The sequence below is a fragment of the Mobula birostris genome, chromosome 10, assembly GCF_030028105.1.
Source record: "Mobula birostris isolate sMobBir1 chromosome 10, sMobBir1.hap1, whole genome shotgun sequence".
Classification (NCBI taxonomy): domain Eukaryota; kingdom Metazoa; phylum Chordata; class Chondrichthyes; order Myliobatiformes; family Myliobatidae; genus Mobula; species Mobula birostris.
In genome coordinates this window covers 103,917,814-103,944,681 of record NC_092379.1, presented here as the reverse complement: position 1 = coordinate 103,944,681, position 26,868 = coordinate 103,917,814, and the positions used below count along the sequence as shown (strand labels likewise).

The following is a 26,868-nucleotide window of genomic DNA, read 5'->3' as shown; positions in this document are numbered from 1 at the left end:
CTATTTGTGTGCTGAACATGCTGTATCATTGTGACTGTCAGAGCTTGCTATTGGTCGCAACACTCACAGAATACTGGAAGAACTCAGCAAGTCGGGCAGCATCTATAAAGGGAAATAAACAATCAGTGTTTCAGGTCCAGATTTCAGCTGATGCTATTGCAAGAATATTGCTTCATGATACTTTTCTGAGACATCTGCCTGCAGTTTCAGCTCCTTCTTATCATAAAAAATATTACAACTGAGGCTTTGCTGTGATTACATCTTTTATTCATCTGATCAATTGCTTATCAACATGTAACCAACAGCATTCCACGTCCTGTCTGTGACACACGTCACATTCGGGAGGGACGGTATCTTGATCAGATCGTTGATGTTGTATTCTCAGCATTTACTCCACAGAGTTGACGATGGCTGAATCTGTCTTTGATCATCTTTGGCGATCAAATGTCTTTTAAATAACATTGCCTTCATTTTGAGCATCAATTTGGGCTTTGTCATCAGTTGCTCTTCAATGAATAAGCTCACCATGGCTGTCTGTTTTTGATCACTGCCTAACTTTTTTTTGCCAGACCAGTGAGTTATATTAATTATTTTATATTTAACATTTCACAAATATTCAAAAAATGTGAAAACTTATTTACTTCATTTATATTTGAAAATATTTCAGTTAATTTTTTAAAGATTACTCTCTTTCTCTGACCTTACAAGAAGTCCCCATCCCTCTCACATCACTGCTTGCAAGCACTTCTACAACAGAAATTTCTGATTGCAATAATCTTTAAGACCCTAATGTCCATTACAGTATGAGCTGAATACAGTATCTACAACATCTGACAAATATGTGTCTATTTTCTTTCAAAGATTTTTGGTCAAATACATGCTGCCATTGTCACTTAGCTCTCCCCGGATATGGGATTTATTCTGAGTGCTTATTTTGGTAAGTACAGTGTTGACATTAATTTCTGGTAGTCATATTAGCTCCAACCCTTCATTATCATGTACTTTACAGATAAGCTTTCTTCCATCACTTTTACATCAGGGTAAGGAAAGGATCTTATTTCAACATTTTCAACTATACAAATATAGGCAATAATGACTGAATGGCAAAGTACAGCACTCGACTTCAGTTTTGTGTTGTTCCTTCACTCAGCAGGAACTTAGACTGATTAGACATGGAGAGATAATAGTCTTATCTCAGCAGAAGGACCCTAAAGAAGAGAAATAGTTTGATAAGAAACCATCCACTTACTGCTTGTCAAATTTCATAAGCCGATCACCAAATGACATCGTTTTACTGTGGTACTCCAGCAGAAAAAAAATCCTTTCATCGTGCTTTTGTCCTACTTAACACTGCTCGTGGATATCCCAAAAGCAGGTAAATTCAATCAATTCTAAAATAAAGTTCCATGCTAGTCCAAATAAAGAAATAACTAGGCACATGTTCCAAAATACAAAAATGCGAACTGAGAAAATTTTAAAATAAATATTGCAAGTTATAAATCCAAATACAAGTTGAAATTGCACAAAAGATAGAGTGCAAACCTTGATACAAAATCTAGTAAAAATATGTTTGGTAATGCTGTAAGCTTGAGAAGCTTCATTTAGAGCTGCACCATTAACACAAGAAAACACTTTCAAAGAGGTGATGCCGAAAAAAATACAATTGCAACCTCTCAGAATGGGAAGTTTTGAGGTGGTAAAATTGTTGAAGAAATATGCTTTCAATAAGTATAGTATTTACATTTTCTCCAGCTTTTTCACATTTTGGATTTCACAAAGGTTGGGCAATGGTCCCCAGAAATACAAGGAATTGATCAAAACACACAGACTGCCATAGAATAAGAGTCTGACAAAGGACTCTACTGCCACCGAATAATTTATTCCCTGTGATTGTCACTAACCAGCTCAGATGGCAAGATGGGTTTGGGCTACCACAGCTCTAATTCTTTCAGTTAAGATGACGCTACTAAATGTACATGACAGCTCACTGGCAGTTAAAAAGGAAAGAAATTTGACTGAAAGCACCTGTTATGAGGTAACTTGTGTTAAATTATCACCACAAACAGCAAGGGGGCAAGCGATGATGAGGCAAGTTCAGGAGATGAGCCGAGATGGTGTGTCGCAGAATCAGTGCAGATGGAGTGAGGAATTCGAAGAGGAGAAGTCAGGGAAATGAAGTTCCAATGCCCATACAAATGGCCAGGGTGCTAGATGGGATTCCTCCAGGTGCCAAGAGGAGAAGTCGGGGCAGAGGAGATTTGCTGGCTGTAGAACTGAAATGGGTGCAAGGTTGGATTGCTCTGGGTGCCAAAAGGAGTAGATGGAGCAGAGGAGATTTGCTGGCTGTAGAACTAGACCGAGTGCAAGGTTGGATCGCTCTGGGTGCTGAGCTGACTTAAAGAACTTGAGAGTGTGTCACTGGGTCGTGTGGTCTAGGCCTCAAGCCCTTCGCAGTAGCCGTATCCTAGCCCAAGGTATGGTCTGCTGTTTAGACAATTTAAACGCCAGCCCAGATCAGAGGTGAGAGCTGATTTCACTCCTTTCTTCAGGATGCCAGAGCCTTTCACTGTTCCATTCTTTGGTCAATTTAGACACTGGGTCAAATAGACTGAAAAGGGAGGGTGTCGGGAACTGAGGCAAGAGCTGATTTCGCTCACTCTCTGCGACAGTCACTCTTTTCTGAGCCATGAAGACTGCCCCGGGTGCTGTGCTCAGTGCCGGCTAATATGATGAACTAGTAAGCGAGGCTTTTGGCCCAGTCCAGTGAAGCACCTTCAATAACTCCAAAAGACTGAGGTTTGGTAAAATACTGAAAGGCTTTTATTCACTGTACAATACGACCTCCACAGTGAGTGTCTGCCCCTGGACTGAGGGGGAGGGGCAAGGCAAACACCTTTATATAGGACTCTGTGGGAGGAGCCACAGGGGCAGTCAGCAGAGGGGTGTGTCCAGACAGTTAACCCAGTTACAACATATATATATGGTTTACCACATCCAGGTGCTCCAGGGTTCGGATCTGAGGACTTAATTTGATTTGAAGTGTTGCTGTTCGCTTCAATTGTTTGCATGATTTGTGTTTTTTTCTTTCTCTTGCGCACCATGTGTTGGTTTTTTATAATCTTTCATGGGATTCTTTTGGGTTTCTTGCTTTGTGGCTACCTGCTAGCAAACAAATCTGAAGGTTGTATAATTTATACATTCTTTGATAATAAACGTAATTTGAATCTTTGAATGTGGACATCAGTTCTGCTCAAAACCTATTTTGATGGATTGGGAGAGGTTCTGGACCATCTATCTGATTCCATCCAACTTAGTCATTGACCTAAAAATGTAAGAGAAGCAGGAGACTGCAGATGCCGAAATCTGGAATAAAAAATTTGGAGGAATTCTGTGGGTCGAGCAACATTGGTGGAAGGAAAAGAACTGTCAGTGTTTCAGATCAAAACCCTGCATTAGAACCAAATGGAAACCCTTGACTCTTTGACTCAATCACATCACTGATCCAGGGTCACTGAACAGGCAGAGACTGATTGCTTGCTCACTTTGTGCCCACTTATTGTGTTTGGTACTGACGTTTGAACACAAGCCTTTCTTCTCCATGTGGCATGCATAAATTTCCCTCGATAGTTGTCCCCAGCTAGGAAATACAAAATAGGGTCAATGCAGCTGTTGATGCTGGCCAGTGGTCTTGTGATCTTGTATGTGAAGTTCACAATATTAAGTGCTTTGCAATTCATCTTGAGTACCCTAAAGGTATAATACATTGTCCTTGTGATGTGGAAAGGTACAAAACATAGGAAAAAGACAAGCAACACAATGAGGATAATTTTAATGGCTTTGTTTTTGACATTGGATGGGGTTGGCCTGAAACCAGATATGTGTGTTTTGCTAAGTCTTCTGGTCATTACACTGTAACAGAAGGTAATGATGAAGAAGGGAATGACAAAAAGGATCACCATGACAGCAGAACTGTAGAAAACATATTGTGGGAATTCCTCCCTGAGGGTTGTGTCATGGCAGAGTGTGCTTTTGCCCCGCCTGCTTGTTGTGACAAAGATTAAATTGGGAATAAGGCAGATTATGACGGATGTCCAGACCAGGATGCACACAATCCAGGCACGATTCACATTTATCCACCTAAGCGATTGAATAGGGTAGCACACACCCAAGTACCTGTGGACACTGATGCAGGTAAGAAAGAGGATGCTGGAGTACAGGTTGGCATAAAAGAGGAAGCGGGTCAATTTACAAAGGAGGACACCGAATGGCCAGTCATTACGATTGGCATAGTAATATGTAAGGAGTGGCAGAGATAACACATAAAGAATGTCTGAAATGGCCAAGTTAAACATAAAGATTACATTGGCAGTCCATGGCCTCATTTTACAAACAAGCATCCAAAGTGCTGTGGTATTAAGAATTAGGCCCACCACACACACCATTCCATATGACACAGGCAATAAGATATATTTGAAGTCCTCCTTAAAATAGCAGCTGCCATTTTTACCACCAAAGTCAGTACTGTTAGCAGGAGTAGTCTGCAAGGGCACATATTCAGAATATGTGCTATTCGCGGATGTTGATGCAGTCAAGCTCAGATGATAGTTCAGTGGTATTCTTATTGCCATTCAAGATTCTCCAAGACTTAAGACAAACCTGGAATAAAGAAAAGAGTATTGCTCAGAAATGTCTTACATAGAATATAATTGAATCAAATCCCATATGAGTCCTTTTGTAGAAATAAGTACAACACATAGGCCAAAAGGTTATAAAAATCAATCTTATAGCAAATCTCTATGTCTCTTATGTGGGTAAATGATATTGGTAATAGCTAGCATATCCCACCTAAGCCATTCCGGGTGTGTTGGGTCACAATTTAAATTAGTGTTGCCATGTAGAACACGGGCTATAGCACCAGAGTTTGCACTTTGGCATTATTTCTGGCATACGGGATGGTAAATTTGAATCTATTTTTTTTTTCTTGACAGCACGCACACAAAGCAGTTTTTATTTCAGCCATAAGAAACCAATCAATTGGTAATTTTTCATAATGAAGAGTATCAATATTTGGCTACCTGTGGCTGATATCATGTGATACCATGAAAAAAATACCATACTGCTTGCTGGCCCGTCACCTGCTCCTCTCACCACCACTCCACTGCTTCAGCACTACATATTGCTGCCACGTTGCTGGCCCCTCAGTAACTCCACTTTGCTGCCTTACCTATTGCTGCGGCCATACTGCCAAGCCCCCAATGCCCCCTTGCTTTTTCTGTTGCTTTTCAATCTGCTTGACACAGTGCACACCCAGTGCTTAGTTCCTGCCCACTCTATACACTGACTCCTCCTTGTTCACTCAAGGAACACATATGTACCACATCTCCAAAGTTCCTTTCCACCGTGGCAGGTTTGTGGCCGTCTCCATAATATCCAAGTGTTACACAAGTGACAGAATATACCCAATTTTACTGTGTCTTGATTAATACAAGCCAACCAATAATCATCTGCTCTTTACAGATTTTGGGCATCATCTTCGTAATGTGCCTTCCTACCTCTTTTGTATCATCTGCAAATCTGATCACCTCATGTTCTCTTCCTTCACAATTATAGTGATTATTACTGTACCATAAAGAATTGTGGATCCAGCACTGATCCCTGTGGAACCATATTAGCTACAGGTCGCCTGCTGTAAATGAACTCCCCTTTCCCCCTTATCCTTACTTGCTGCTTCCTGCCTATTACCCTATCATCTCAATAGCCTTGTGTTCTATATTGGTACTGTACCCATTAGTACTGTATCCCGGTGCTATAGAATGACAAAGTTGTACAAACTGGCACAGTACCCCATTGTTGGGCTACGACAGACTGTATCCATTAACACAAGTTTGTATGCCAGTGTTAATAATGGACTGTACCCACCAGTATCACACCCCAGTTTTCTACAGCAAAGGGCTTTCCCATCAGCACCATACTCCATGTTGAACATTCAGAAACTGCACTCTCCAGTTCTTTACACCATTGTTACGTAGTGACAAACCTCTTCTTGCCAGTACTGCGCCCCAGGTGATTTCATGAAGAATTTATCCACCAGCACTGTACCCTAGTATGAGACAATGACATACAGTATATACTAGCATCATATATGGGAGTAATGCGCACAAAATACTGGAGGAACTCAGAGGTCAAGTGGCATCTATGGAAAAAAAGTACAGTCAACGTTTTGGGCTAAAACCCTTGAGTTATGCAGTGTTAGACTATCCTCATGAATATATAGTCAGTTGTTGGCAGTGATTGCACCTAATTTTAGACCGGGAACACATTGTACCCACCAATACTGTGCCTGAATGCTATATAGTTACAAAGTTTTACCCTTCGGTACCATACACCAACATGGCAACTTGGATGCCAGGGAACTGAGGATCTGCTGGTACCATATCCCAATATTATACTATTACAAACCTGTGCTTGGCATTACCAAAATGCAGTGATATTTGGCTATGTATCTGTATAAGTGGCCACTGTTCTAATTTTAAAGCAATATGTGCTTGCCAATACTGTGCACCTGGATTTGGAGCTGAAAATAGACCTGTATCTGGCTTGTCTTGCAGCATCTCTTAAATAAAAGCACAATATTAAACACTTTCCAACCTTCCAGTATCTCGCTTATGTCTAAGCTAGATACAAAAATATCTGTTGGGTGCCAGCAATTGTTTCCCTTGATTCCCATAATATCCCAGGGTACACTTGATTAGATCAAATGAATTTATCCCCAATTATGCACTTCAAGAGCACTAAGTCCTACTCTTTCATGTTATTGATATGTTTCACATCATTACTGTTTTCCTCCCTGAGTTTCCTAGCTTCCATGAACTTCTCTACAGTACGCCCAGATGATAAGTATTCTTTTAATATCTTATCCTTTTCTACTGACACTGCACATAGTCATAGAGTACTACAGTCCAGAAACAGGCTCTTCATCCCATCTAGCTCATGCCCTGATCTTCTGCCTAGTCCCATTTACTTGCAGATGGACCATATCCCTCCAAACCCCTCTCATCCTTCCACCTTTCCAAATTTCTCTTAAATGTTACACTTGAACCTACATCTACCACTTTGGCTGAGAACTTGTTCCACCCTCACACGACACTTTGAGTGAAGTTTCTCCTCAGATTCCTCTTAAATATTTCACCTTACACTTCAAACTATTACCTCCAGTTCTAGTCTTCCCCACCCTCAGGGGAAAAAATAGGTGACTGCACTGATCTTTAATGGACATATTCTTTCCCTAGTTACCCAAATGCTCTTAATATCTCTTACGCAATCTCTTAGGATTCTCCTTAACCTTAGCAGCCAAGGACACAGGTTGTTTATTTGCCTTCCTGATTTCTTCCTTAACTGTACTCCTATACTCCTCAGGGGACTTGCTTGATCCAAGCTGCTGTACCTGCATGTGTCTCCTTTTACTTGGCCAATACCTCAATAATTTACATCAGTGAGAGTTGCATAGTCTTGTCAGCCTTGCCCTTCCTCTAACAAGAATAATGTTGATCCTGAACTCTCTCCATGTCACTATTACAAGTTTTCCACTTCCACGTTGTCCACTTACCTGCTAACAGCCTCAATCTGAACAACCTTTGCAAGATCCTGCCTTCAAAATTAGCCTTGCCCTAACTTAGGACATGTATTTTGAGTTACAATTGCTTGGCACACCCAATTGCTTCTCAAACAGATTGTCCCTTTGATTAAAACAATGTTTCAAATAGAGATATATTTGATGACCATTTCTTCTTCACGTCAAATAGACCTGAACAAATAAAGACACTGTAAGAACAAAACCATGAATATCAGTTTGCATGACAGCTGTTAAATAAAAGTACAGCAGTATCAATATAGTTAGTGAAGTGTGACGTTTTTATTATTTTTCTATTCAAAGACACATAAATGAAAAATCCCATTGGCAAATGAGATCCACTATGTCAATATTTTATTAGAGCTTTTCTGTCTACAGGATGTGGGCATGGCTAGCAAGGCCAAATTAAACTGTACTTTCCTTTGAGAAGCAGGTATAAAAGTGTCAACTTCAAGCAGACCAGTTCCTATATTAAAGCTACTCCCACAATGAGTTCCATAATTTTGCCCATTTTACAAAAGGATGGCATAAAACTTCTAAGATAACTTGATGTCCACTTTAGAGGTAATCCTTCAAGTCCTGGGTCGAAATGGGTTGAAAAAGGGTACATGGAGTTTAATCCAAAGAAATATAATGTGATGCATTTTGGAAACAGTAATGAGGCACTATGTCTGGTACAGTATATGGAATAAGGTAGATGAACCTGCAGCACAGTTGCAGATTGGAGGGTATAATGTCGTAGGCATCACTGGACCGTGGCTGAAAGAAGATTATAGCTGGCAGCTTAATGTCCAAGGATACACATTGTATCAAAAGGACAGGTAGGAAGGCAGACGGGGCGGCATTGCTCTGTTGGTAAAAAATTATGTCAAATCATTAGAGAGAGATGACATAGGGTCAGAAGGAGTTGAATCATTGTAGATAGAGCTAAGGAACTGCAAAGGTAAAAAGACTCTGATGGGAGTCGTATACAGACCCCCGAGCAGTAGTAAGGATGTGGTCTGCAAATTACAACGGGTGATAGAAAATGCATGCCAAAAAAGGCAATATTACAATAGTCATGGGGGATTTCGATGTGCAAGTAGATAGGGAAAATCAGGTTGGTGCTGGATTCCAGGAGGGGGAATCCTAGAGTGCCTATGAGCTTTTTAGAGCAGCTCATGGTTGAACCCACTAGAGGATCAGCTATTCTGGATTGGTTGTTGTATAATGAACCAGAATTGATTAGAGAGCTTAAGGTAAAAGAACCCTGAGAGGAAAGTAATTATAACATGATCAAATTCACCCTGAAATTTGAGAAGGAGAAGCTAAGGTCACATAGATCAGTATGACAGTGGAGTAAAGGGAATTACAGAGGCATGAGAGAGGAGCTGGCCAGACTTTATTGGAAAAGAACACTGGCAGGGATAACAGCAGAGCAGCAATGGCTGGAATTTTGGGAAGCAATTCTGAAAGCACAGGATATATACATCCCAAAATGGGTGAAGCAGTCTTAAGGAAAGAAGACAACCGTGGCTAACAAGAGAAGTCAAAGCCAACATAAAAGCCAAAGAGAGAGCATATAATAGAGAAAAAACTAGTGGGAAGTTAGAGGATTGGGAAGATTTTAAAAACCAGCTGAAAGCAAAAAAAAAGTCATTAAGGTAAAAGATGGAATATGAAAGTAAGCTAGTCAATTATATTAAAGAGGATATCAAAAGTTTCTTCAGATACAACAATTGTAAAAACACGAGAGAGTGGATATCGGACCACTGGGATACAATGCTGGAGAGGTAATAATGGGGAACAAAGAAATTGCCCATGAACTGAATAAGCATTCTGCAGTAGGGTGTAAGTTCCAGGTGTCAGAGATCATGAAGTGTGTGAAGTTACCATAACTAGAGAGAAGGTTCTTGGGAAACTGAAAATTCTGAATGCAGGTAAGTCACCGGGTCAAATGGTGCACACCCTAAGCTTCTGAAAGAGGTGGCTGAAGAGATTGTGGAGGTATTAGAAATGATCTTTCATGAATCACTAGATTCTGGAATGGTTCTGGAAGACTGCAAAATTGCAAATGTCACTCCATCCTTCAAGAAGGCTGCAAGGCAAGAGAAAGGAAACTATAGGCCAGTAAGTCTGAACTCAGTGGTTGGGAAGATCTTTGAGTCAATCACTAAGGATGAGTTCTCAGTGTACTTGAAGGCACATGATAAAATAGGCCATACACAGGATAGTTTCCTCAAGGGAAAATCTTGCCTGACAAATCTGTTGGAATCTTTGAAGAAATAACAAGCAGAATAAACGAACAAGAAGCGGTTAATGCTGTGTACTTGGATTTTTAGAGGATCTTTGACAAGGTACCACACATGATGCTGCTTAACAGGATATGAGCCCATGGTATTACAGGAAAGATTCTAGCATGGATAAAGCAGTGGCTGATTGGCAGGAGGCAAAGACTGGAAATAAAGGGAGCTTTTTCTGACTGGCTGCCAGTGACTAGTGGTGTTCCACAGCGGTCTGTATTGGGACCAATTCTTTTTATATTATATGACAATGATTTGGATGATGGAACTGATGGCTTTCTAGCAAAGTTTGCAGATGATATGAAGTTAGGTGAAGGGCAGGTAAGTAGAAAGGTTACAGAAGGACTTTGACATTAGGAGAATGGACAAATAAATGGCAGATAGAATACAGTGTCGGGAAGTGTATGGTCATGCACTTTGATAGAACAAATGAAAGGGTTGTCTATTTTCAAAATGGAGAGAAAATGCAAAAACCTGAGATGCAAAGTGACTTGGGAGTCATTGTGCATGATTCCCTGAAGGTTAATTTGCAGGTTGATTCTATGGCAAGGAATGAGTAGTGACCTCATTGAAACCTATCAAATGGTGAAAGGCCTTGATAGAGTCAATGTGGAGAGGATGTTTCTTATGGTGAGAGAGTGTAAGACCAGAGGACGCAACCTCTGAATAGAGGGGCGTCCTTTTAGGATGGAAATGAGGAGGATTTTCTTTAGCCAGAGAGTGGTGAATCTGCGGAATTTGTTGCCACTGGCATCTGTGGAGGCCAAGTCTTTGTGTATATTTAAGGATAGGTTAACAGATTTTTGATTAGCCAGGGCATGAAGGGCTATGAGGAGAAGGCAAGAAATTGGGGCTGAGAGAGAAATAGATCAGCCATGATGAAATGGTGGAGCAGACTTGATGGGCCAAATGGCCTAATTCTGCTCCTACATCTTATGATCTTATGTCTTTGAGAGTATTGAGGAACAGAAGCAGCTTGGAGTACAATCTATAGATCCCTAATGGTGGCAACACAGGTAGATAATATAGTTTGGGAAAATACATAGGATACTGACCTTCATTAATCAGGTTATTAATTCCAGAAGGTCCAACTTTATAAAACCTTGGTTGGGCCACAGCTGGAACACTGTGTGCATTTCTGGTCCCCAAGGTCTTAGAAGGATGTAGAAGTGTTGGAGAGGGCAGGATAGGTTCACCAGAGTGTTGCCTGAAACAGAGCAGTTCAGTTATAAGAAGAGACCAAGCCAGAAGCTAAGTCTTTTCTCCCTGAAGTGCAGGAGGTTAGGAGTAGATAAAACTAAAAGAGATAATTTTATGATAATGGAGGGAAGGGTAGGTTTAAAAGATAAATAGGGTATGATAGGGACCTTTTCCATCCAGTGAATGGCAAGTGTCTAGAATGCACTGTCTGAGAGAGTGGTGAAAGTCGTGTCACTGACAGCTTTAAGAAGAGTTTAGATGAGCATTTCCTACGAGGCGTAAAATGCCGTGGACCAAGTACTAGGTATGAGATTGATAAGGAAGAGTGCTTACTGGTCAGCATGGATGAGGACTTGAACATTTCTATTACTCCATGGTTCTGACTTAACCTATCACTTTGGAGTGCTTAAAATTGTGAAGAGATTGAGTATTAATTTATCTCAAATTCACAACCTCTACCATCAAGAACAAGGATAGCATGTAAATCATTACCTGCAGAATCTTCTTCAGTTCTAACTGGAAAATATTTTTCCAGTCCTCCAATGCTATTGACATAGTGAGGAGAGCTCATTAGCTCAATAGCATTGTGGAAGTACCTGCATCGATATATCTGCGGTAATTCAAGGAGGATGCTCACTGCCACCTTCTCAAGAGCAATTAATGCTGATCTTTCCAGAGATGGGTGCATGTTATCACCTCTTACAAAGTGAAACCAAGTGACATAGGTGACAACAGGGCTTTGCTTCCACATGAGCTCAATGCCTTCTATGCTTGCGTTGACCATCAAAACATAGAGAAACCATCACAAACTCCCAGTCCATGATGACTCTGTGATTTCAGTTTCTGACACCAATATTAAAGCATCCTTCAGACGGGTGAATCCACGGAAAGCATTCGGCCCAAATGGGGCACCTGGCCAAGTACTAAAGACCTGTGCTGTTTAAATGGTTGCAGTGTTCACTGAGATCCTTAACCTCTTGCTTGGCAGTCTGAGATACCCACTTGCTTCAAGTAGGCTTCAACCATACCCAAGAAGAACATGGTAACCTGCCTCAATGATAATCGTCCTGCAGCACATACATCCATGCTGAGAAAGTGTTTGAGAGGTTGGTGATGAAACATGTCAACTCCTGCTTGAGAAGCAACTTGGATCCACTCCAATTTGCCTACCAGCACAACAGGTCTGCAGCAGATGCCATTTCATTGGCTCTTCACTCAGTCCTGTAAAATCGGGACAGCAAGGCTACATACATCTGGATGCTCTTTATCAACTAGCGCTCAACTTTCAATACTATCACCCCTCAAAGTTAATCAATTACCTTCAAGACCTTGGCCTCAATACCTCCTTGTGTAATTGGGTCCTTGATTTCCTCACTTGTAGACCCCAGTCAGTTTGGATTGGCAACAAAATCTCCTCCACAATCTCTATCATTACACTAAAAAGCTGTGTGCTTAGCCCCCTGCTCTACTTGCTTTGTATTTATGACTGTGTGGCTCAGCACAGCACCAATACCATATTTAAGTTTGCTGATCATACCACAGTTGTTGGCCAAATCAAAGGTGGTGACTAATCAGCAGAGAGTAGGAAGACTGAAAATATGGCTGGTTGGTGCAACAACGAACTTCTTATTCAACGTCAGCAAGACCAATGGAGCTGAATATTGACCAGAAGGAGGAAACCAGAGATCCATGAGCCCTTCCTCATTGGGAGAGCAGAGATGGAGAGGGTCAACAACTTTAAATTCTTCAGTGTTATTATTTTGGAGGAACTGCCCTGGGCCCAGTACTTAAGTGCAATTACAAAGAAAGCTCGGCATTGCCTCTACTTCCTCGGAAGTTTGCAAAGATTCAGCATGACACCTAAAACATTGACAGACTTTATAGAAGTGTGATGGAGAGTATATTTTCTGGCTACATCACAGCTTGGTATGGAAAGACCAATGCAAAAATCGTACAAAAAGTAGTGGGTACAGCCCAGTGCATCACAGATAAGGACCCCACCGACACCATTGACCACATCTACATGGAGCATTGTCCCAGGAAAATAGCATCCATTATGAGGAACCTCCACCACCCAGGTTGTGCTCCCTTATTGCTACTGCCATCAGTAAAAGGTAGCGGAGCCTTGGGACTCATACCGGCAGGTTCGGCATTAGTTATTACACCTCAACCACCAGGATCTTGAACCTGAGGGGATCACTTTACTCAACTTCATTTTCCCTGCCATTGAACTGTTCCCACAGCCTTTTGGCACACTTTCAAGGATTCTTTATCTCATGTTTGCGATATTTATTGCTTATTCATTTATTATTATTATCTTTTATTTTTCTTTCTTTGATGAAAATATGTCCTCAGAAGTTTTATCTGATTATTGTGTAATTTTTTATGTCTGTTATTCCTCTTCTTCCTTATGTCCTAGGTACTGTTAATCTAACTGCATTCAAGTGTACAGTATTTTCTAAAATGAGTCATTTCAGTTCTCATTTTTCTTTGTAAATTTGCCAGATCAGTTTCAGATAATATTATTCTTATTATAAACGTTTTTTCTCTGCTCAAGCTGGTAAAAACTGAGGTGTGGACATAGCCATTTCTTGATTGCTAGGAACTTTCAGACTATTCTAATGGTGTTTAATATTGTGTCTTAGATATTACTGTATACCCTAAATGTTTAACGCTATTGAATAGTGCCTTTGGGATGATACCAGTTGTAGATATTACTGTCAGGACAATGTATACCCTGTTCATGTTCCAAAGTCTTTCAATTTCTTCTTTTAATTCAGTACATTTCTGTTTTCTTTAACTTATGGATTTCTGTAAGTTATGTGTGTTTGGATTGGTTATATCTACTAAGTAAGTTGTTCTTGCTTGTTTATCCTGTATTATTATATATGGACAGTTATTATAGATTGCCTTTTCTGTATTAATGGATCAGTAGTATTATGATTTATGGTATTCTGACTCTAATCTGTATCAGGCTTGTATTTATAGTCGTCTTTTGCACACGTTGTCTGCCCTGTTCGGTGCAGTCTTTCATTGATTCTGTTATGGTTATTGGATCTACTGATTATGCCAACAAGAAAATACATCTCCGGGCTGTATGTAGTGACATATGTGTACTTTGATAATAAACTTACTTCAAACTTTGAAATTTGAATAAATTGTAACCCAGAGGACAGACTAATAATCCAGAATTCATTAAGCTCAAATTCCATTTACATTCTGTTGATGTAGAATTTAAAGAAAGCTGGTCTTAGTAATGGAAACAACAGTACTATTACAGAATAGTACAATTTTCAGAAAAACCCATCTGAATGTTCTACAGAAAGTTCCGCCATCCTCAGTCAGCCTCACATACCTATAACTCCATTAACAGTTTTGTTAATGGCCCTGATGATCATTCAAGGGTACCTGGCCAAAAAGCAATAAATGTTAGAATTGCTATCAATATCTAATTTTTAAACAAAGATAAAAACTACTGATAATAACTTATTGGGTTGGAATACTGCAGATGGATTCAGATGGGCTGATGGCTTGGTCTCCTTATTCAGGAGCCTCAAGTCATCTGTTCTTCAATTCAAATTTACAGTAATGGATATTGAGAAGGCAAGGATTTGTAAAAGAAGTAATTTGCGACACACCATTACTCATGGACAGATCTACCAGCATTTTTAGGTGTGGAAGAGATACCCCATAAAATGAAAAGCATCATAACTTATTATTGATTTACTACTTTGCTTCAGAAACATGATATCTCGCCCTAAATTTGTCTTTAATGGAATTGCTTTATTACCAAATTAATTACCAACCAAATTAACCAAAAGGACCAGTAATTAAAAATTTAACTTCATGTTATGGTATTTATTATGCTCTTCCAATCAATGTACTTTGTCCAGAAAGTGAATAATTAAAATGTGATGCACCATTCTTCAGCTTATGAATAGTATTAGAGATTTTAATATTGCTCTATGTGTAATTACTCCATATTTTCCTTTCTGTCTCTTTTTCTTCACCAATCTTCCCTTCCTACACAATATTTTTCATACAATACCTGATACAACATGGAATCACTCTTACTAATGTACCCTTTTATTGAGTTTAGTTCTGCTTTCTTCACAACCAAACCAAAAATATCTTGTTCGTTGAACTTTGGGAATGTTATCAATGCCCTGCCATTTTGGTTATCTTATTGTCAATTTGCACTCCTTACAAATTTGAGGACAAAAGTACTAAAATAAGTCTAATTTATGGGGCATTCTGGAAGTTGCCCAACTCTAGCAATGTATGAGCCATGGTCTGCTCATTGTAGATGGAGAGCAGATTATGATTGCAATGTGAAAGGTAGAAGGGAGTTCAACTCACGGTTAAATTTTTACTGAATCTAAGCTTATATGGAATTCAGAGTTAATATTATGCTTATCCTTGAAATGAATATCAGAATTAAAGTTTACAGTCCAGGACTGAATAAGAAAATAAATGAAGTTTGGCCTGTACTCTGCACCACATAATAAAGCATGTGCACCATAAATGCTATAAATTCCTCATATGCTGTGGATTTTATTGATTGTAATTGAAATAGAAGGAGTGTATGTTTATAAACTATTACTCTTTGGCATAAAGCTACAGACTGACATAATTACCTGTGAGCATTAATCCACAACAAGGTAAATAAGACGGCATAAAAGCCACCTGTTAAATAAATACCATAAAATGCTCACAACCAGAATCCTACGCACAGAGGCGGAAGTCTTGGAATAAAATCCTGCCCTTGACCATTAATCATACATTTTAATTGCCTAGAGAACATTCTTCATTGTATAATTATGGTTTTGTCTCTGCAAAGTTTTAGTTAGAGAATGAGAGGTATAGAATCAACTTTTGGTGAAGGGGAAAAGTGTAATTAATTAATGAAGCACTATCAATCATTGGGAACTTGTACAAGCCCAAACTACATCTCCTTTCAGTGAAGTTATGGAACATCCTTGGTTCATTCGTACTCAGCCCTACTCTTTCAATACTTCTTGCAAAACACTGACAAATGCATTGCTTCCTCCAGTTATAGATTTATTTTATTGCCCATATTCACCTGGCTCACAGGCCTCTCTAAGTAATTTGATTATGATCCTCAAACTGTACATCCCTAAGAATGGTATTCTATTTTCCCAATCTCTTTTCCTTCATCATATCTGTTCAGTGAGAATCTTTCCACACAAGTACCTCTGAGCTTTTCTTTCTTTCTCCATAACTATGGATTTCCACTCAACCATAATTGACGAAACCCTTGAACATCTCATCAATTTCTTGCACCTCTGCTCTCACCCCCTACTCCTCCTGGACAGAGGAAGAATAGGGTTACCTCACCATATTCTCCAGCTGTCTCTGCATTCATATAATCATGTTCCAAAATCACGCCGCCATCAATGAGCTTCAGTACTGTATGCATCTTCCTTACTCTGTCCATTTCTGAAAGGAACATGCCCTTTGCAATTCCTGGATCTTTTCTTCCATCTCCACCAGTCACTCTCCTTACAAACAGAACTTCCCCAAAGCAGATGTGATAACTGGTTTTTGACTTTATTCTTCTCTACCATTGAGGGATCGAACCAACCTTTCAGGTATACCGGTGATTTATCTGCACCTCTTCTTGTCTAGTGTACTACATTCAGTATTCAAGATGTGCTCTTCTTCACAATGGAGAAAGGACCATTGGGTGATCTTTTAGCAGAGCATATTGTCAGCTCTCAGAAGCAATCATGAACTTCCAGTTGTCTGCTACTTTAATTTACACTGGTGAAACATGATCTAATGTAAGCCTCAGGAACCACAGCTTACCTTCCATATGGGAATATTGCAGCCTTATAGACTGAATACTGAACTGAACAATTCCAGATATTTTGTTTTCTCTGGTTATAATCTAATCTATATAAAAACTGGCCAGTCCTGCCTCATATTCATCACTTTTTAATTCTGATCCAAGAGCATTTGATGATATTTAACCCGCATTTCACTGCTTATAAATTCCCTTGCCTCTCCTTTTTCTTTCTCAAACAGCCTTTATTAATCTAAGAAACAATGGCTTTTTTCTACAGTTTGTCACTACAACCAACCAGCTCTGCTCTATGAAAGAAATTTACTGGTACTGATCCATGACATAAAAAGGTTGGGAACCCCTGGTTTAATCTAACCCCACATATCCTCTCTACAACATAAAAGAACATGTTCTTTTCACTTTCCCAGTTCTAATGAAAGAGTCTTTGACCTGAGACATTAACTCTATTCTCCTTCCATGGATACTACCTGACATCCGGAGTGCTTCCAGCAAAGTTTTATTTTTATTTTGGATTCTTCCAACACCGTATGTTTTGTTTAAATTTTCATTTGCAATTAATCATTAATTAACAAAGCTTTTGCCTATCTATAAACTGATCCCTTTCACAAAAAAAACAGTGAGACTTTGTTTTAATAAAGCACAACCATTTTATTTCTATTTCATTGTTTTCTGTATATGTATTGCTGCTATTAGTGACTGTGCCTTCTGATTGTAAATTTACTACTCTTTTTTATTGTTATCTGAATGGGGAGAATATGTACTGGTGTTAGCCAGATATGCCTCCAAGGGACCCTCGTCCCAACAGTCAAATATGAACATCTGTGCCAACAAAATAGTTTTTGCAATTATGACGTAATGTCCTTAAATCCCTTTCTGATTTTGGTGACTGATGCAGTATTTCGGTTACTATTCCTCCTCACAACTCCAAAACTAATGCCTTAAATGTAAATATGATGAACAGAATTCTCACAAGTCACAGAAAATTTTATTCCTATAATACTGAAATTGAAACTGTGGGAAGGGAACAGTGTAAGTAATTTAGGGAGGAGGCCACTTTAAATATATAGTATTTCAATTTTTCATAACTCTCACAGCATTTCACATAGTGAATGTTGCACAATGAGTCATTCCCAATTAACTTCCCTTTTACTATTACTCATTTACCCTATTTATGACTTTGACCATGTTACAGTGATGTCAAGTTGAAAAGAGAAGCAAGGTTTCACACTCAAATTGGCGAACAAAAAAACTACCTTCAAGTTTATCCTTGCTATCAATACACTTATCTCAATCCATAGCTGTAAATGCACCATATAGTCACATCAGGACATTACCCTCTGGCTCAGAAATTTATTCCACTGAAGTCAATGGAACTAATCTGTCAGTGGAGGTTGGGTACAATAGTCTGACAAAATGACAGTGCATTTACCACTACAGACTGGGAATGAATTTCCAGGCAAAGCATTTTCTCTAATGGTTCAATTGTTCAACTTCTCAGGACCAATTTTCCCTTCAACCTCATTAGAATGATTTGGATGAGCTGTTGGTATCAGTGATAGGTTTGACTGGAACCTTCCATTCCTGCAAAATTTACATTCAACTTATAGCACCTGATATTTATGTTCCTTACAACCCTCCTCCCACTCTTTTTCTCCTAACCTCTTGCAATATCCTTTCATTCGTTTCTCCCTCATACTTCTCTAGCTACCTTTTAAATATATCTGTGCAATTGGCTCCAAATACAGGCACTACCAGTTATATGCTACCTGACTTACAGAAGTACAACTTTATCAGAATTCTCCCATACATTTTAGAGCATTTTTCAAGCTAGTAGTAGTAATAATAATAATAAAATATTTCACAGGTATTTATTAATGTCTGATTACAGTATATATTCCATTATTTTAATTATTGGTACTGTTTGCAATGTGATCCAATATAGATAGTTTTTTTAAAAAGGGGCATTTCTTACTAATGCAGAAATTAGCTTATGGACAGTTTCACAGACAGAACTCATGTAACACAGGGACTGTCAGTTCCCCATCTGGTAGAAAGTCCCATGTTCTGTTTTCAGAGTAAAGAAACTTCTACTAAATTCTTATTTGGATATAATAGCTACTATCTTACATTCACAAGGGCATGTGGAATTAAATATCTCTCACAGTCATAGAGTCATACAACATGGAAGTAGGCCTTTCAATTCACTGTGCCCATCCCAACTATTAAATACCTCAATATATTAATTCCATTTTCCAAGTTTTCTGCACTGTGGAATTTCAAACGCTTGTCCAAATATCTCTTAAATCTTGTGAAAGTACTTGCCTCCAATGCCCCTTCCAGCAGTGGCTTCCAGCTTTCAACCACCCACTAGGTGAAAAATCCCACTCCTCGGCTTAAATCTATGCCCTCTGGTTCAAGATATCTTTGCTAAGGAGAAAAGCAGCTCACCATCTGCTGTATCCTCTCACTATTTTGCAAACTTCAGTCAGGTCACCTCTTAGCATTCTTCACTCCAAGGAAAGTAAGCCCAGCCTATCTAGTTTCCTGTCATGTTTCAAGCTCTCCATTCCAGGCAATATCCTAGGGAATCTCCTCCCTTCCCTCTCCAATGTAATCACATCTTTCCAATGTTATAGTCATCAGGGCTGCATACAATACTCCAGCTGCGGCCGTCCAATGCTTTTCACAGTTGTCCCATGCTCTTATATTCTACGTCAAGGCTAGTGAAGGCAGGTATCCATATGCCTTCTTAACCTCCAAAGCAGCAGCACAAGTAGCTACTTGTGCGGTTACCTCAATAACTCTCAGGCATCAGTGCTGCTGCTTTCAGGGACCAAAGGACCCTGCCCACCCTAGTCCTTTTATTCTTTAGTAGTTCATTGTGTTTATCATAGATAGTAAACATCTCCTTCCATGATGAGGACCACTAGACATTCATTAGGCATGTAAAAGTGCATCATCCTGCACCTATCTGCACTCTAGCAGAAGAGCAATATCAACTTTGACACCAATTCCTAAAAGAGACCCAAGAACAGCATAGTCATTTTGAGACAAAAGGACTCTGTGCCGTATAACATTGAGAATCTACAATTCTAAGAGATACTGAGGATATTTCCAAGCGTAAAAGGCTACCATGGTAGTAAATATCAATGCAACCATCTCCATTCAGTCAGACCTTGCTACAAAAGGATTAGTGTCCTTACCAGTCATTAAAATCAGAGATAATACTTTTTCTTACTATTTTTGATATTTTCATATCAAGAACATTTAAAACAATGAAAGAAGCCATTGTAAGAAGAAGAGCTGTGTAACAGTGCTCACAGTCTACTCTACCTTGTGGAGAGGTTATGGGCCAGTACAACTGATCCAGTGGATACCATAGCAACTAAACTCAGCTGTGGAATAACATGGAGGCCAATCAGAGTAATAGACCAGAGCGAGTGTAATCACGTCGAAAGATGTCATGAGGTCTTCTAGCAGGTTAAGAAAGTAATGTGTAGCTCTCATTCTTATAATTTACTGGGCAGATAACTGAATTGATGAAAGAGAAAAAACTAGCAGTCCCCCAACTAATTCTCTAATCTTTCATCCCCCATGGCAACCAAACATCCTGATTAGGGCAACAGAGTATGCTAGAAACATGGATGCACAAAAATGTGAACCATCTGTAGGATTTTGATCAATTATTTTGACCCCACATTAACTACTAGTAGATTGCGTTAGGAAACTCTAAGATCTCTTACTCTAGTGGGAATCTATAATATTTTTTTCCTCTAAATGTTTCAGAGAAATGTCAGGTTTGCCAATACTGCAGCACACTAAATGACTTGCAGATACAACCTTCCCCCCCACCAAGGACATCTCCAGGAGGGGGTGTCTCAAGAAGGCAGCACCCATCAGTAAGGAGCTTCAGAATCTGGGACATGTCCTCTTCTCAATACTACCATCAGGGAAGTGGTACAAGAGCATGAAGACTGATTTAAAACTATTTCTTCCTCTCCACCATCATAACACATGAATACTAAATTGCTATTCCATTTGTTTTGCAATTTTTATTTATTTAAGTAATTTGCAGTCATTTTTATGCCTTTGTGCTGTGCTGCTGCAAACAACCAATTTCACATCAGATAATTAAGTGATACTGAACCTGATTCCGATTCTGATCCTTTTACCGGTGCATCCCCTCCCAAGCACCAGCTCAGAGAAACTGAGACATTGAAGAGTAAGCCTGGATACAGTAGTCTGAGCATGTAGAACAAATGATAATATATAATGTGTGAGATGTAGGTAGCCAGTACATAAATTCAGTACCTCATGCATAATGTGTCTGCAAAGCCTCAGGAAGTGAAGCATGAGAGCCATACAGAACGTCAGGACTTATGTGATTTTTGCAGGTTTGGGATGTGGAGTAAGTACTATGTAATAATATTATGATAGCAAATGGTGCAGTATTTTAAACTGGGATACTAATGATTATTGCAAATAGAGTGAAGTCCGGTTAGTTGGGCCATCGGTTAATCGGAGCAGCCACTATTTGGGACAACTCTTAAAGAACAACAACAAATTGAGAAAACAGCCAGGATTCCCTTCATTCAATTGGGACACTATACCGCTTCATTGGGCAGGAGGCTGTTGCCAAGCATTTTCTAACTGGCATCAGTCGCATGCACATCATGTGTCCATTAGATACAACACTGTGCAAATAGGTTTTAATAGCTTCACTTGCATGCTTGAGTTCAAAAAGCAGTGATTTTTGTCACTAATAGTTGGTGAGTAGTGAACAGTAAGACAATTCATAACTGTTTTGCTCACTGTGGTTTCAAACATTCAGGCTTGAAGATGCCAGAAATGACCAGGAGTGAAAATGAAAACTACTTCAACAAGTTAGAAACTATAATCATCTTGAATGTTACAATTAAAATGAAGATTTGGAGGATGCAATCATCGAAAGCACTCTTTGAAGGCAGACCACTATCTGCTCTAGGTCTCTGCACTGACTTTGTTAATTTGGTGTCAATCAAATGAACATGTCCGTGCACACTGAATTAATTCTCCCATCGATAGCTATTAGGAAGTAATACACAGTTTTGTAGTACTATAGTAGTTTTGATAGTGTTCTGATTTAATCTGTATTTCATTTAAATACATAATGTTACTCAGTTTTTCTTTTGTATACTTTTTTTAACTATTTCTATGAAACTTTGGCTAATTAGGCTAGTTGCTTAATTGGGCTAACACATACTGCTAACAATGTGTCCCAATAAACTGGAATCCACTATATCTGCATGCTGTGGTGTGCTCTCAGCTGTTGTAACTTTCTTTCCTTGTGAAAGCACCTGAAACAGTTTTGATGACTAGGGACAGTTAAGACAAATTTCTGAACTTCACAATAAACCGATCCAGTAATTCACAAGGGCTAAGAAAGAATGATTGTATCTCCCTTTAGGAACGGTAACAAGTGAGAGTTTGCTTTCTGCATTTTAGTACAAATGGCTTAATACAGTATAGAGGTTTCATCAAACTGACTGGCTCTGCAAAAAAAAAGCACTTAAAAATGCTGCTTTTTAAGTGAAGGAGCATTGTTTGTTAATTTACAATACTGATTTCCTCTAGGGTGAATGAGCTCAGATACTAAAACAGATCTCACAAAACCAAAGCAATAGAACTCCCAACCAATGAAGTTTAAGATAAATTACTAACAGCAATTTATGTAAATTATTGATAAATGTTGTGCCCCTACACAGAAGCCCAATTGATTTGCACTTCAAAAAACTCAGTCATCACAAATTCTCCACAGCAAGAACAGTAAGAATCCTCCATGTGCAATGACTGGAACTAGTTTAGCAATAGTTTACTGTAGTGATTCTCAGTTATAACCTAAATGTCTAAATGTGATTCAGGGAACGACAGAATGTGTCTAAGCAATCTGTTTGAGCACAAATCTGCTCTCTATTACACAAATGACAGTAAATTACAAATGGTTGAGCATGTGGTGTCATAAAGAAACCATAAGAGGGAACCAATTTATATTCAGTTCTTAAATATTGGAAGTTTTAATTTAACTGGCCTCATAAGAATCCCACGTACCTTTGATGCTGATAGAGCTAGAACACTGAAGTTAACCCCAATGCGTAAACACATTTATTCCCACAGAAGTCTATCATTCACATCCTGAATTTAGCTAATCTCTATTCTAACTCAGCAATTTGATGCTGCTTTTTGTCTCATAGTTCTCAGTGAAATTTATTCGAATTGCCTTTTGAGAACATTTTAAAGCCTGGCATTAATAATATTTCAATACATCTGGGCAAGGAGAGAGAAAGTGGTGCCAACAGAGTTGCTAACTTTCAGGTAAAATATTAAATCAGCATTATTTCTACCCTCTCAGATGTACATAACCACTTCAATAGCATAATTTAGGGAACCAAAGAAGTTCTCAAACACTCTTGGGCAATATCAATCATCACTCTACCAGATTCACTGGTCTTTTATCACATTTACATTAATAGGTAAGATGCAGAGCTGGGATGAGAAGAGGCAGATGGAGTTCAATCTGGAAAAATGTGAAGTGATACTCTTTGGAAGATTGAGCTTGAAAGCAGGGTATAAGGTTAATGGCAAGTTTCTTATCAGTGTGGAGAAATAAAGGGATCTTGGAGTACGTCCATCAATTCCTCAAAATTGTTACAGAAGTTGATATTGGTTCTTGAGGGGTTAAGAAAGTGGTTGGTGTATTGGCCTTCATTAGTCAAGGGATTGAGGCCAGGATCCAGGAGGTTATATTGCAGCTCTATAAAACCCTGGTTAGACCACACTTGGAGAATTGTGTTCAGTTCAGGTCACCTCATTATAGCAAGGAGGTGGAAACCTTACAGAGGGTGCAGAGGAGATTTTCCAGGATGCTGCCTGGATTAGAGAGCATGTCTTTTGAGGAAAGGTTTTATCCTTGGAGCGAAGGAGCATGAGATGCAACATGATGAAGGTGTTTAAGGTTATGAGAAGCATAGACAGGGTGGACAGCCAGCACCTTTTTGCCAGGGCAGCAATGGCCAATACCATCGAATACCCACTTAAGAAGAGTGGAGGAAAGTTTAAGGAAGATGTCAGAGGTTGTTTTTTTTTATCCAAAAAGTGGTGGGTGCCTGGTACCATAGGAATATTTAAGAGACTTTAAGATAGGCACATAAATGCAAAAAAAAAAGGAGCGTAGGGTCTGCATAGGAGGGAAGGGTTAGATTGATCAAAGAAGGGTTAGCTTATATACGAGTGGTGATTAATAAGTTTGTGGCCTAAGGTAGAAGGAGTCAATTTTAGAAAACCTAGCACATTTATTTTTCAACATAGTCCCCTCCTACATGTACACACTTAGTTCAGCTGTTGTGGAGCATACGGATCCTTCTTTGTAGAAGTGGTCCACAGCAGGGGTAATTGGTAAATTCATGGCCTAGGTAGAAGGAGATGAGTTATTAACTTCAAAATTTCTACATTATCACTCAAAGAGTTGAACTGCATGTGCATGTAATGAGAGCGTCTTGGACCTCCAGGTGGTCCACAGCAGGGGTGATTGATAAGTTCGTGGCCTACAGTAAAAGGAGATGAGTTGTACAGCTCTCATTACATGTATGTGCCCTTCAACTCTTTGAGTGAAAATACAGAAAGTTTCAAGTTAATAACTCATCTCCTTCTACCGTAGGCCATGAACATATCAACCACCCCATGCTGTGGACCACTTCTGGAGGTCCAAGACGGCGACTTCTACAAAGAAGTGATCCGTATGCTCCACGACCGCTGGACTAAGTGTGTAAATGTAGGAAAAATAAATGTGCTAAGTTTTCTAAAATTGACTCCGTCTACCTTAGGCCATGAACTTATCAATCACCCCTCGTATGTCAGCACAACATCATGGGCTGAAGGGCCTACTATGTTATACTGTTCAACATTCTACATTGTGAAACAAACTGACTGTTGTAATTTTATTTAATTACAGTAATTCACAGTAATTCTTTGCTTCAAAGAGTTTTATAATGTCTTTCCTTCTCTCTCACCTGTGGGATAATTCTGATTGATCAAGAATAGTTTAAATTAGTTCACTTATAATCCCTAAAAAAGGAACAAGTATATTGAAAATCATACTCACCAGCCAGATTTGTTCCCTGATATGAGAAGTGACTATTATCATGAATCCTTGAAGCTTTCACTGAAAATGCTGTTATTCCAGAAAACAGATACGTCATCCACATTGAATTAGAAGCAATTAAGACTTGTAGGTTCATCAGCTGTTAATTAATTCATAGAGTCTCACTGCAGAGTGAACTTAAAGTGTGTTGTCCAAATCATTTTGAAACCAACAGGACCAATTTCCAAACTTGTAAAATAAGGAATTAGTGAATTGCGATTGCTAGTTGATATGAGGCTGTTGAATTCCAGCCAAGTAATTCAGAGGAAGAAGGAAAAAGCCCTTTTAAAACTGAATTTGTAGGCTGGGCTGCTTCTAAAGTTTTATTATGCAAGTTCACTCTGAGGCTGGGCAATGACTCCTCCAACCACACACTGAGATTTAGAAATTAAAATATGAATCATGTGAAGTCTCGCACAAAAGTCAACCTCAATACAGAAATATCAATTCAAAGCAAAATGCATAATCCCATTTATAACAAAGGAAAGTGTGGGGGAGGTAGAGAATTGCTTGAAGAAGTCTGGAAATTCAATTCAATAAAATATTTCTTTCAGCAATATGTGTAAGAAAATCAACTTTTGTCTCAAGTGGAGCATAACTGTAATAGTTAAACTTGCACGGATAATCTGCTTCCCTGTCAGACATGAACACAATGAAGTCATTTCATATGCAAAGTTTACCTACAGCATTGTTGCGGAAAATTCTGTACTCTTGGAGATTCTTAACTTGCGCTGACCAACAGGCTGGAGAGTTCATGGACATCTCCAACCTCAGACTGCAGCAGTCTCAGGTTGACACCCTGCTGCAAAGCATTTATACTGTGTCTAAAAAGAGCTGGGTGAGCTGCCTCAATGACTCTTGCCCAGTAGTGTCTACTGCAATGAAGTACTTTGACAGGTTGGTTACAACTAGAATTAGCTCCTGCCCAAGCGAGAGCCTGGACCTGCTGCAGTTTGCCTACTGCCACAGCACATTTACAGCAGACACAAGCTCACTGGCTCTCCACTCTGCTTTGAAGCACTTAGGCATCAGCAGAACATATATCAAGCTGCTGTTTATTGATTTCAGCTCAGCATACAACACCATCATCTCCTCAGTACTAATTACCAAGCTTCAAAATCTGGCCTCTGTACTTCCCTCTACAATGTATCCTTGACTCCCTTATCAAGTCAAGAAGATGTTATTACCTACCTGCACTGAATTGACCTTCCTTGTCAAAAAGCCAAGTTCATGCAGATTGGTGATAACATCTTCTCGCTGACTATCAATACAGGTACACTTCAAGGATGTGTGCTTAGTCCACTGTTTTACTCCTTCCATGCAAATGACTGTGTGGCTAAACGCAATGCAAATGCCATCTATACATTCACAATGACACCACTACTACTTGTAGAATCTCAGATAGTGATAAGATGATGTATCAGAGTAAACCAGCTGACTGAGTGATGACAAAACACCACTGCACTCAACATCACCAAGACCAAGGAATCAATTGTAGACTTCAGGAAGAGGAAATCGGGAGAACATACACCAGTTCTCATTGAGGACGAGCAGCTTCACATTCCTGGATATCAACATCTTGGAGGACTGATGCAATCATGAAGAAGGAATACCAGCAGCTCTACCTTGTTAGGAGTTTGAAGATGTGCAGTATGTCACCAAAGACTTTTACAAATTTCCATAGGTATATGGTGGAGAATTCCCTGACTAATTGCATCACCGCCTGGTATGGAGACTCCAATGCACAGGATCA

The 26,868-nt window shown here is 39.3% G+C and overlaps 1 protein-coding gene across 2 annotated transcripts; it reads right to left on the bottom strand.

The window, feature by feature from the left end:
* Window positions 1-345: 345 nt before the first annotated feature.
* On the bottom strand, window positions 346-25,291 carry LOC140204567 (P2Y purinoceptor 4-like). 2 transcript variants are annotated; one of them, XM_072271285.1, is made up of 2 exons: window positions 25,077-25,291; window positions 346-4,656 (listed from the first exon to the last, which is right to left on the bottom strand). In XM_072271285.1, exon 2 carries the CDS (start codon window positions 4,626-4,628, stop codon window positions 3,495-3,497), a length of 1,134 nt encoding a protein of 377 aa, XP_072127386.1. In that variant the 5' UTR covers window positions 4,629-4,656; window positions 25,077-25,291; the 3' UTR covers window positions 346-3,494. The 2 variants fall into 2 exon arrangements, with proteins under 2 accessions (XP_072127386.1, XP_072127387.1); XM_072271286.1 differs by lacking the exon at window positions 25,077-25,291 and adding an exon at window positions 5,920-5,986.
* Window positions 25,292-26,868: the final 1,577 nt, after the last annotated feature.